General features: G+C 34.5%; 1 protein-coding gene across 6 annotated transcripts in view; it reads left to right on the top strand.

Moving 5' to 3' along the window:
• rdx (BTB/POZ and MATH domain-containing protein rdx) overlaps window positions 1-13978 on the top strand; it is a 277849-nt gene that overhangs the window by 229630 nt on the left and 34241 nt on the right. Inside the window, exon 1 of one of the 6 annotated variants that reach the window (XM_088227363.1) lies at window positions 11873-12338. The exons of the other annotated variants lie outside the window; for them this stretch is intronic. Coding sequence (XP_088083489.1) covers window positions 12253-12338 — 86 coding nt within the window. The 5' untranslated portion in view covers window positions 11873-12252. Of the gene's footprint in view, window positions 1-11872; window positions 12339-13978 lie in introns of those variants that run through there. 6 annotated transcript variants of the gene reach the window in all.

Consider the following 13978-nt stretch of genomic DNA (forward strand, 5'->3'; position numbering starts at 1 on the left):
AAGTTGGATATATTGGTATGACTAATTTTTTCATTGATTATCCAATTATGAAGATTCTTGTAAGTATTGAATATTCTTTAATGAGATTTTGTAACAGAATTTCTTAAGATTAATGTTTATCATCTTCTTTATAGACTCATCATTATTACCCTCTTATCCCCACCAGATGGTACATAGGGCGCTGCATTGTTAAATCAAATGCAGCGTATCTTGACCATCTGTTACAGGAAGGTAAAGTAATCAGTGTTTCGCGGCAGGCACCAGTCTAGGGACAATGAAATCCCTAGGTGTAAAACCAACTTGAAAAACAAATATCGTCACTCTAACTTCTAAAACTTGTAAGTCCACAAATGGTCAAATAATCTACGTTTGTAAAACTTGTATATCCGTACAGCGTTGGATGTTTAGACCGACGATATTTCATGTCAGCCTTCCCAGGAATCGAACTCGGGACCCCAAGCACGGTAGCCAAACGCGGCAACCACTACACTAGGAAGCGGACTTTTCTTCATTCGATTTCCTTTTTCAAGATTTTTACCTGAGAGCAACCATCGAGTCGTTCAGGATTATTTTTTTATTTCACACACAGAACTGTATTCTTAATCCGTCTGGACACAGATTAATATCGTAAAAATATTTACTATAATCCGCCACTGTTCGGGTACACCTTATTTTATCATTATTCTTACAAGAATCAACCCAAAAGTTTCTTCAAGTGCCGTAGCTTTTTTTATTTCATTTCTTCAGCAAGAATCTGACTTGCATTTCTTTCATTGTTTATACAAATTTATTCGTATAAGAATATTTCGTTTGAATAAGTACTATAAAAATATAATTATAACAGGTACAAGATATCGGAGTTTGTATAGTAGAAAAATATTTTTTTAAATCTTCTCTCAATCTAATTAATGAAAAGAAGACATTATTATTTATTGATTTTTTTTAAATATATTTTTTTATCTATTTGTTTTATTTACAATATATTTATGTAACCTTTAATTGAGTCACAAATCCTAACTCCATGGAACCAAAGTCCTGTGTTGAGTTGTGACGAATATACGTATAACACTTAAACAATGAATTTCACCATATATATTGAAAAAAACCAAAACATCATTAAAAACTACACGGTATATCAACATATAAAAGAAACATGCAATAAAAAAAACTTTTACGATACCTAAAAAAAAATAATTAAACTACCTCAAATATTTGAAAAACCATCGAAGAGTTTCACCCTCAAATCCCTCCCCCTAAGGAAGTTCCAGTCCTAAAACTCTTGTTTGAAAATAGATTTTGTCCTTGACACGCTCTTTCAAATTTATTTAATTTATTCAATTTATTGATACGTAAGAAGTAATATAACAATTTTTTTTCGGAGTTACCGAAATCTTTGTGGGACGATAAAAAAATGTGTAGTAAAATGCAACAAGTCATTAAAGTAAAATATACGTAATATTGGTATTTACCATTTTATATTATGATTATGACATCACAATCATGTTTGTTAGATGCAAGTTCTTTATCTACAGTGATATTTAACAACATTATTGTATGATTAATATTACCGAATGAATACCGCTATTTTATCATCGATCACTAATAAATATTACGATTTTTTTTAGTTAGAAGTCTACTTTCTCGTCCGATTAATTAATACTTCATTATAATGTATTCTAAATACCACGATAATTATAAAGATGATTATGTATTTGTTTATTTCATTCGCGTACTTATTTGGTTCAACTCTTGTTTGCTTTTGAACTGAAAAGCTTCTCGTATTGACTTTAATTTGTAACGACCTCGGTAACTTTATTTTTTTCCCCCCTCTGTAACCGTCTCGTATGTTACGGCGTTTCCAACCCCAGCCTAAATTGTATTATTTGTGATATTATAATATGTATTAAGTCATTATTGTCCTCGGTGAACGCGCTTCCTTATAAATTGATTTTGTGACAAGAATACGCAAAACTCAAGGTAGTGTGCCGGTGTGATCGTTATTGTTGAAAATCACCGATATCACGGCTGATTTCACTTTTTTATCATTATTTATTAGTTTGAACCCTGACATATGACAAAGTTGATTCAATATTCAGATAGTTGTAAAAAAATCAACTAGTTATTTCTTAACTTTATACAATAATAATTTTAAAATAGACTATTAATTCAGACTCTCTCTGATGACACTCTGGCTACCTATACGGATGTTTGTTTTTAACGAAAACCATCGCTATCCCACAAAACGATGCGATAGACCCAGCATCCCTCATCCCTTTCGGCAACTCATTAAACATCCTTAGTCCTTTATGGTACTGTTGCCTTGATTCTTGTTTTTTGGGAGCCTGAAATATTCACCTCCCCTCGTATGATAGCAATGTGTTTCATTATTACGCGGAATATTACTGAACATTCATTCGGGTAACAATTTACTTTTTAAATTGAATATCAATACTGACGTATTTAAAATTATTATTTGACTGACCAAAAGCATTTTCAGTACCGTCAACATTTGAATCTTTGTATATCTGACACATGTTTATATATTTACATAGTTCTCATGTCTCTATTGTGAATTTTTAATCACAAAACATAAAATATTCTACTAATACCCGCTCATATATATAAATATAAGTCACGCTTTTTTTAATTCTGCTCTTGATAATTATTATTAGCTACGTCATAATCTTGAACGTAATTGAAAATGAAAATATGCGTCGTTTGATTAGGTATCATCTTATCTACTATTTCCCCACTAGGTCATTTTAATGTCAAATACTTGATACCCACCCATATGAATCCCACCGAAACAATCAATTTTAACACCTCTAAAAAAATATTCACTAATCATAACAACAACAATACATTTCTTTTGTCGATTCATAAAATACAAGTTCTAAATACCATTAGGCATTTTAAAAAACACCGGTGCCGCTTCCCGTAGTAATTTTTAAAATTTTAATTGGATCATCCGAGTAATCTTTAACCCCAAATTGCCAAATCCTCCACATCCTATTCTTAACATTCGATGTGTGTCAATCTGCTGAGCAATGACAATTTCGATCGTTTTTGTAGTGTCATGCAAATCAGCGTCGCTTTAGCCATTTTACGATTTTACGTCCTTTGTACTGTGGTGATTTTCCGTATGAGCGAATGGACTAAAGTAAATCTATTTTTCGTGCTTATGTAGATGGATGCAGAAGCTTAAATAATCAGCGTGCTTGATAAGATGTATTACGAATTTAGAGGTAGCAAAGTATGTTTGTGAAGATTGAGTGGTTTGGCGTTATATTCTCTCTTCGTTTTGGTTAGTTATTTACACGCGCGAGATCGGGAAGCGGGGACGGGAAGCGAGAAGCGATCTCTGTGAGTTACGCTAATTCTGTTGCAACACTCGAGCGGGTCGTTGTCCTCACTTTTCACTCTTCACTTCTCGCGGTATTGCCTAAACCCACGTGTCGAGGTGCATTTACCTGAGCGCGTGCATCTTGCTGCAGGTACACACACAAAGAAAAAGAAAGTCGTTTCGAGTGTACACAAAAACCCTTTTATCTCTTGTAAAACGATCAAATCAGCCTAATCAAATTGTAATTAATTTTAAACATGGTTCGATTTATATTTTTTTATAAAAGGTAAATGGAATTCTAATGTTATAAAATTTATCTTGGCTTGTATAAATGTTAACGTTAACATTAAAAGCTCACCACTGTAATCACATCAATAAAAGAGCCTAATTAATGTGTTATTGTATTTATTTTTTAAATTAAATCTTGTCAGTGACAAATCCGCAATTTGCCATCTTGTAGAGGTAGAGAACAGTCTAAAAATACGCTAGGCAATCTGTGGTCTACTACATTACTGTAAATTATGTAACTAGTAACTAAAAATATACCGGGAAACTAGTAAAAAAATACTTTTATTTAGTACTTTCTGACAATGTAACTGTTTGTCTTATTTTTTATACGCATAGGTACTACGTACATTATTATTGTCAACAAAGAATATTTATTTAGTTTAAAACAAATAACAAACGTATTTCAACGTTTTTTTTCTTTTACAGTATACTTTTCTACGATATTATTATTCCGTGTGGATTCCTACCAGAAAAATGATTCGTGTTCAAATTTACGTAACATATTTTGACTTCCGATTTAGTCGGTAACGCCGCATACGACATGTGTAAATTAGATTTTTACTATTCACGGGGGTACATTGTATATTTCTACATCGTTGGGTTATTGAATTCCTTCTTTAGCTTTCTTTCGTTCCTAAATTCTTGGAAGATCGATTACTGGTATCTGAAACGAAGTATCATGAAGGGCATACTAGATAATTTGTGACGTTACAGGCCGATGACCCTCCCGTCCGAATTTTTCCAACAATTTGAAAATAATGGCCTTAAAATACACGTGACTTCTTGCTACCTCTTAATTTTCCTCGCGCCTCTACTTATGTAATTTTAAAATATTCAAAATAGTTTCAAGTTAATCAATTGTTACGTTTTCTTCAAAATGTGTAAAATAAGTCATTTTTGTTATTTTTTCTTGCAACCTATTTTGTCAATTTTGATAAAAACGCGACAACCATTAATTTTCAACTTTTTACTTTTCTATTTTTGGTGCAATTGGTCCTAAACGATCATAATATCATAGAAATCGTTGTATTTATGGTTTTAGATTTTTTTATAATACTCCATTGTTTATTGTTTTAGTATGGGATATCAATGAATCAATACTTTTCTCTTATATTTAGCGTTTCGGCTAAAAAATCATCTTTAAGAATGGTCATTCAAACTAAATTAAGGTTATCGATTTCTACCTCGTAATTAAAATATACACTGCAAAATATAATACGTCCGTCCGGCTGTCTGAGTTGGTAATTTCTTTTCAGTTAATCCAAATTTCTACAAATTCGTAGAATCAAATAAAAACGTATTTATTTCATTGTCACGATTGAATGTAGTAAATTAAATGATTTATTGGTATCATTATTTTGCTTTGCGAATGATATTCTCGTAATTTGGTTTCGTAGCAGATTTTTTCACGCATCGTTTTCCAATTGGTATACTGAAACAAGTAAGATCTGGACTCATCTAAAATTTATTGCAACAGAGAGGGAAAACATTTTCGAGATGGCAATATGGAAGTCTAGACATTTACAACGCTTATGACCTGTCAGTCGGACATCCTTAAATAAGTATTTTTATAAAATTTAAAAAATATATTATTATACAGTGTACCTCTATGTTCTTTTTTTGTAATACCTGTATTAAATAATATCTCGTCTTTTGCTAAATTTAACACAACGTTACATCACCGATTGCAGAGTTTTTAGCACATTTTTTTAAGAGTTAAATACGAATCTTAAAGTATGACATTTACAGTTTATTTTCTATTTAGTTTACTGCTGTTACTTCTCATCAGCTTAAATAATATGCGCACTTTTTAAACCTATATCAAGTATCAAGTCAATTACATACTGTTATGTAAGTATTTCATAAAATATTTCCTGGGACGTTACAGTCTTCTCTTCACACGCCCTTCTATCTCTGGGATTCCTAGAGAATCGATTTCATCTCGCTGGCCAGTCGTCTAATGGAGATCGTATCGCCCCAGTCGCCAAGTTCAACAGCCGGTCACCGGTCACCGTCCACCGTCATGGTACTCCGGACTCTGCTGAGCGGGCGGTGAGCGGGCGGTGAGCGAGCGAGCAGGAGGCGACGTCCGTCAAAAACGAAAGTGATCCGCGACTTGTGAAATCGCCGCTGGATGAGAGTCGAGTGAACAGAGTTACTGAGTTATAGATACCAGTCTTCTTGACTCTTTAGTTTGCCTTTGGCTACTATTATTTACAATTCAGATCATTCTTTCAACACTTGACGTCGTCAAGTATCTTTTGATTATTCATTACTGTACCCATTTCCACTTCCATGCACCTACTCTTTCTCAAAAATGTTTATTTATGCTGTTTTAAGAAATTCTTATCTCAGAGTTTTTTAGCAATCTCACGCCAATTTTATACGTTTATTACGGAGATATTTTTATGACTGTGAAGCGCTCTAGATGTGATTCTTTACAAAAAACGCCACTTTGAAGGAAATAATTATATATTATTATTTATTATTCTCTTTTCGCACCCAATGGTGTATATTCCATTGCATTAGTACACCAACCGCAGCGTACGATGATCGTTTTTGTTACATGAAAGTAAAATTATCAGCTTTACGCTTCAGGTGCTAGTCCAGGAACTATGATATACTTTAGTATAAAAACGCCCTTTGAAATCAATGTTTTCTGTCGACCATGTTGGGAATCGAACTCGAGACCTCTTGCATGGTAGGCAAGCAAAAAAATTACAGATGGTCCCTTTGCCATCTGACTACCGATATATTTTTAAATAACATGTATGACTCTAAAAAATACTTACTATTTATTTATTTATTCATATGTTTTGTTTTACAAATTATAATTAACAATAAAAATAATGTGACCTCACTGGGGTTACCTGTGCCGAGGACACTTAACAATATACTTTTTTTTTTAAATAATTTACATTTGAGAATAAACAAAGAAGACCAACTTAATAAACATAAAAAATTAACAAAATGTTTAGACAGTTTTAAACACTACATATTTATGTTTATAATTAATTTATGTACATACATATTATCTATATTACAAAACGCGCAATGAAATAACAAAAACCTAACATAAGCCATACACTTGTGGAGCAGTTGATTCAATATTGGTTTGGGCGAATGAGACAATCCATTTTACTTCTACCTAGCTCCACTATCCATTTTTTTTTATAGCCTTTATGAACATTTTCTCGTTACTAATTGTTATTAGTGTATACATTTTTTAAATTGGATTTTCTTTTGGCACTTTCATTGGGTAATATTATTTGTTTAATAAGCCATGTTTTCCTTTTACTCAATAAATAAACTTACCGTTAAGTCAATTTTATCTCGTTAAAAAAAATTACTTCATAAGATTTCCTCTTAACATGAGTCTGTTTTCATCTCAGCACCTATCCCCACCTTGAGTAGTACTTTGAGTCATCGTCATAAGGGCGATGCCCCACGTGGCACGTGGTAGGACTTGGTATCCACCCGCGATACGATTTAGTATTCTGTACGCATTATGCAAGTTCCATGTAGTATATACCAGCCTATAACCGCTTCTTCAATCGCTGTAGGTAATACAGTCCCATCCCAAATCCAAACATTACACAGGAGCCGTATACGAAAAGAAAGTCTGATCGACGACAGTTTTAGTATTTTCAAATGTTTTTGGACAAGGCTGGATTCCTCCCCTTACTGAGTTATCAAGACCTATTACACAAATTCAATATTCCCCCCGTCGTACTAGATATACTACGTTACCGAGCAACGACAAACGCAACACCAGCGGTGCTATTCTAAACCACTCTCGCGACCGTAGAAAACACTTTTATCTCGCGTATTTTGTATGTAAATACGCCAGATAAAAGCTTTTTCTACGGCCGCGAGAGCGTTTGGAATATCACCCCAGAGCAGCTCAGAAATCTCTATTATGATAAGCAATTAGTAATTTTTAAAAATTTGAGATGTTCGATTTGGACGTATTTAACGACTCAGCTCTCCGCTATAAACGGAAGCTGAGTCTCATAGACAGCAATAATATTTAGCCCCTTTTTTAAAAAACATTTTTTTTAATAAGACAAAAAAATACTAAATCTACTATGCACATAACATAAACACCACATTTTACGCACATCACTCCACATTAACAGCAATAAAAACACCAACACAAATAAAATCGTGTTTTATATATATTCTCGTTACATCTCGTTCAGAAAATTGCATTATATATTGTGTACGTAATGGTGCTGTGTTAGATTTACGTTAAAAAAGAAAAATTACCTACCGATCCACTGTGTGCACAACAATAAATAAAAATAAATAAAATAATTGACCAACATTTATTGCAACAGGGAGTGTTACAGTGTGTAAAATGATCATTTAAATCAGCGAATGACAGACATGTCATGAGTCCTGTAAATGCCTAGATTTTCATATTCCTTTCTTAAATATGTTTTCCCTCCCTGCTGCAATAAAATAAAGTCTTTGGCTTGTTTCCTGTCGGCCATCATCACTATTTGTGGTTCAAAAGAAAAGCAATTAAGATGGCTACCAGAAAATCGTCAGAATTATTTTCTTAAAAACTTAACGAATGTAAACAACGCATTGTCAAATATTGCTGTATATTTTTTTCATGTACGTCATTACTATGCACTCGTGTGTATTTTATTTATTTATCATCGTCTAGTGCCTGAGAAATAAACTACTATCGTATTTTGTTTGATTTTTAGTTCAAATTTGTTAGTGGAAATAAGTGATTTTTATAATAAAGGTACCAGTCTAGAAAATTTCGCGAAACCAGCGATGAAACCGGTCACAGGTTATTCCAAATTTGTGGATTTAGATATCACTTGTCTTTTATTTCTATAATAATTTTTTGTTATTTTTCCCATGCAAACATAGGCTATTTTTTTTATTTGTTTGGTCTTAAAATAGTACAAACAACGCAATACATTTATGAATTTCCTAAAATCAACTTCAATCTAATTATCATGAACTATATATTAATCATCCACATTTATTTATAAACTATACGCAATTTATGATAGGTGTTGTTTTTTATCCGTCCAGATTTATTCTGTAGTTAAACAAACAGCTCCCAAGTAATGTTATCAACAATTGAAAGAAGAAAATCCATCAGGGGATATTGTAAAACAGTACTGAAGTAGTCATTTTCCAGGAAAACTGTTCTGAACTAAGGGCTGTTCCGTAATTTGTAGTTCCGTCGCTTAAGTTATATCATATTCCCGGGAAATGTTGGTAGATGATAATAATATTTATTTATGTTTCGGAGTTCTGAGTTGGTTTGGACATGTAGAGCGAATGGGCGGTGAAAGAACGGCGGAATGCAATTAACGAGGGAGATCGAGAAAGAAATGGCAAGATCAAACCAACAAATACATAAATATGAGTCCATTAAAGATGAAGTGAACCCTACGTAACTGACATTTTAAAGATGAAGTTCATTGCATTTGTGTAACCAGTATAATCCAACAAAAAAACATCCTGGTTTTTTATGTAAAAAAATTAGGTAAGAATTTCACAGAGTTAAAACTTGCATACAAAAGTTTTTCTATTTTGTCAGTTGGTTCACTTCACTTCAATGGGCTCATATGAACATGTCAAAAGTCGGAATTATCGGCGCGTGTGCATGAGGAGACGTATGAATGTAGAGAAAGCAAGGTCTGTATGCAAAGACAGAGTGATATGGCGTTCCATCCTCTCTGCCTACCCCCTACTGGAAACGGCGTGATGATTTGTTTGTTTTTTGTTGTGTATCGGAATGTATTTTACGGGATGTACTAAACTTTCATTTTTATTTATTTTACTTTACTTCAATCAAATAAGACAAAAAATATTTCAAATTATTTGAAACAAAGGTTATTTTTTGAAAAAAGTACCTAAGCCTTCTTTTGTGCCGATCATTGATCACTAACCACGAGACACGATAAGCAACATAAGTCCCTTGCTCACAGTTAGAACGCGAATAAAATATTGTAAATTGCACTTTTTTTTTTGTGTTATTGTGCCTTGTGTCGTTCGCACTCTTCCGACGTTTCGGATCGCATTTCAGAATCAATGCCATCATCAGATTTGATGACAATACCTTAAAAACCCAAAAAAACTCTTTCAAATAAGAATATTAATTTATTTTATGTTATGCATCGTGTTTTGCTTAATGGAGTTCTAGAATTAGAATAATTGCAACTTTCATTTCAAATATGTGGATGCTACAGTATTCATAACACTGACTGCCAGCGCCATACATATTATGTTTTAATAATTCCATTCACCATTTTAATCCAACGCCTTTTCCTTTATCTGTAACACGCTTATTGCCTTTCCTTTACTGTCGATCATCAAGTTATAACTTTCTTACTTCTTACTTATTAATTGTGCTGCAGGTAGGCACTCGGAGTTGTAATATAAACCCAAAGCTGCTTTTAGTAAGTGAAGTCGACGTGGTCGGATTTCTAATTCCTAATTCCTCTCACCGAATCGTGATCCCACTCTTCACTTTTGGCGGTCGTTTTATTCCCACTATTGGACGATTGAGTACAACTCGCACTAAAATAGGTGATAATGATATGAACGTCACATACGAGTCCATCGGTAGTTTGACCAGAGCGATGACAGCCGTACAATTTATTTGTTATTATTTATAATATCTAAATTAGGCAAAACAAAAATCTAAACAAATAATTAAAGTCTTTTGAAATATTCTTATTATCTTTTGATTTGGATGAGTTTTTTTCACAAATAAGAGAATACACTAATTTTTTCACATTTTAAACAATATAAAATAAAAAATAACGTGACTTCTCTGGGGTATAATTTCACTACAAACTACAAATCACACATAAATACTTTCTTATATTTTTTTGAAACATGACCGGTTTTAACGCATGTTTTGAAGGAATTTTATGAAATTATATTATTGTGTTGTAATGATAAAATAAATAATTACTTGACGAAACAAATTATATTATTTTGTGGAAACATCGGTGTATGGTAGGTTGTGAGAAAACTATAAAATAATTTATTTTTTTTGAGAGATACTGTCTTTTCTTAAATAAATATTCCGTTCCATCAGAAATGTTTTTTATTATTGTCATAATTCTTTGGGAAATTTCACTCTTAGCAACTTTAAGCAGAGTATTTTGCCTTGTTTACTGACTACCATAATAAAATACCTGTCAAAGACCTTTTAAGAAACGAAAGCTCGTTTGTCACAGTTTATTTTGATTTATTGTTTTGTTGCACGTTTCTTCGTATATTATTCCATCCATTGTACTAGTTGTAGAATAATGCCATGCCGCGCAATCTACTTACCCTTGGCAGATTTTATGAACCAATATAAAATGAAGTTTTTATTGCTATTATGTATTTGTAGTTGCCGACGATAATTGTAATATTTAAAGTGAAATTTTGCGTGACATCTAAAAGTGTTTTTGAAGGTCTTAGAATCGATACTCTTCAGATGATTTTCTTTTAAAAAATACGCCGCTTTTTTGTGAACAGCTGTGATGCACAAATATGCTTCTTCATATTATTAGTAATACATCTCATATTGTCGTCTGATCGCGCAGACTGTGTATACGTTCGTTCAAACAGCAGGAGTGATATTCCAAACGCTCTCGCGGCCGTAGAAAAAGCTTTTACCTCGCGCATTTACATACAAAATACGCGAGATAAAAGTGTTTTCTACGGCCGCGAGAGCGGTCCAGAATAGCACGCAGGTATTCTTGCTCGGCATCAGTGCGCAGTAGGAACATTATGACGGTGTTCAATCCGCGCCCAGCTCAGATTGCCATGTGAGCATGTTTGTTGTTGGCTACGGTTACAAGGTAATAAGCTCGCTCAACCTCTCCCGACCGAAGGTTAACGGTCGGTTCCGGAAGACAACTCGTGTGCGATGACCCGAGCGATCCCAACCGAGGCTCCTGTTTATATGGCCCTAGTCAATTAACTACCGCGGCACTCGCTCACATCCGAATCCGATTGTTTCCCGGCTGCGCTTGTTTAGTGCGGCAATATGAATAATATGTTTACTAATTGGTCATCTTCATTTGCACTACTTCGAGTAAACTAAATTAGTAATGCGTGCCTTTTCGCTGCGTCTCGAGCGCCAGCGACCCGAAAGGTGCTCGCGTTGCTACGTGCCATGTAGTATCTACCTAAAGCATTTTACATACTCGCAACGGCAATAGCTCTACGCCGCTACCACCTCACACACTACTCACTACTCACCACACATCACACTGAATACGCTCCGCACAGGTGACGCAACGCCACTGTCGCAATTCATCTAGCGATCTCGTACGCCGGTAACGCAGCGGGACTCCGCTGACGGAATACTCCAACTGTTAGTAACAAAACTGTTCCACCGCTGATGAGGCGGTAATTGACGCGAAGGCGATGCTCTTCCCCGGTTACTCGCTAACGAGTCTCGATCCACTCCGCGGGCCGCGCGTCGCGACGCGGATCGGCCGTAGAGTAGGTATCGTGGGCGAGTAATAAAACACTTATATTCAAAATTCATTTCCACGTAGCCGCCGAATGTAGTGGACGCGCGACTCCTCGCCGCAGTCGTTCCGTTTTCCTTCGATAGCTCGCTGAGCCGCGATAGTCGAATGAATAATGTGGTGCGCGAAAGTGCCGAATTTATCAGGCAGGTGAAATTGAGTCGACTTGCCAACGGACGAGGCGGTTTACGCATGTGAGTGTCTTGTTTCTTTTTCAAATTTCTACCGGAGGAAGTGATTAATTTGTCCTAACGAGTGTTTAAGCGTGCTAGTTTTTGTAATCCTGTGTAATTTTAATATTCAACCGAATGATTTATTGTAAAATCGTTACTCTCGCGAATAATATCGATACGTGCCTACAATTTCCACGAAAAATATTTTTTGTATTTGTTTTAAAAACTGCGTTTTACATCGTAACCACGGGATGGCCATGATAATGGAATGTTAGGTTTTTTTTACTGATTCGGGTACAAACCAGCATTTAGTGGCTCCGAGTTATCTTTAGTTTTCTGCGGCCTCATCGTTTTATTTATTTAGCGAATGCGAAATAAAGCGTTAGCTGTAGCAATCTCGGATAACCGAGACCTTTCAAGGTGACAAAAAAACACTATTATTATAACGAATGTCAACATGTATTTCATACTATTGTTTAACAGGAAGTAACATCAAAGAGACATTAATAAGTGGGTATATATAATAAATAAATAATTATAGTCACCTTGAGTGTGTGTTATTAAGTAACTTAATAATTGTATATATACAATGGTGTGTATGTTACATGTACGTATGCGTATCTTTAGTAGTATCTACATACAATTACTACTACTCGTGTATTGTAATATTTGAGTATCGTATATTTGTTTGGATATCTAGATCTAGATATTATACGGTTTGTTGTAAAATGTGTTAATATGTACGTGTATAATATATATGTAATGTACGCAAAATAATATATAGAAAGCGCCTAAGTTTTCTTTCAAAAGTATGTACTTAACATCAAAATATGTAATAGCACGCAGTGTGAACTGCCAATTATTTACAATTGTGACGCGATGGAGGTTAAGGAAATACTGTTTTGTACAAAAGACCGTGAGTTAAGCGTAATATTTTAACTCAGTCTACTTTGAAATGGGTTAATTGAATCGGTGAGGTTAAAATCAGAGTTAAATGTAAGAAAGTTCGGTTTAAAGTCACGTGATACCAGAAGTAACGCGTCGCCCGACCATGAAAGCCCCCATTGACAAACAAAAGCTAACAATCGCGAGAGCAAACTTTTGAATTAACCTTTACGGAGTCGTGAAGGCGAAGTACGTCACAACCACCTTGGGTTATGTACTGTGTACAGTGATACGATACAGTGTTCACTGGAGCCAACGCCAGCGGTCGGCATTGTCCCAGTAGGAAATGAGATATCAAACCATCCTACTCTGCATTACCTACCTGAACTGCTATGGAGGTATCACCCGCCACTCGTCATCGCTTGAGAGGAGGTTCGCACTCTACTTCTGCACTCCAGAGCTGGAGACTAAAAGCATTACCTACATGTACTGTACATATGTTTATGTTCAATTCTGATAAATAAAATTTCCATCTTCTCTGATTCGACCGTCTTCCAATCATGCTTTACCGAACATAATATACGGTGTGATTCCACCTGTGCTATTATATCATACACTTTCTGCTCCTCTCTTCATACTACGTATCAACTATCGAATGTACTCTCTGTCCGCATTGTATAGATTTTTTATCTGTAATGATCAACTCATTCGGTATCTAGTTATCCTTGAATGAATATTAGATTTCGTATTATTTGTAGAAAAACAACGTTGTATAT

The sequence above is a fragment of the Micrasema longulum genome, unplaced genomic scaffold, assembly GCF_059751315.1.
Source record: "Micrasema longulum isolate JH-2025_06_02 unplaced genomic scaffold, ASM5975131v1 h1tg000501l, whole genome shotgun sequence".
Taxonomy (NCBI): domain Eukaryota; kingdom Metazoa; phylum Arthropoda; class Insecta; order Trichoptera; family Brachycentridae; genus Micrasema; species Micrasema longulum.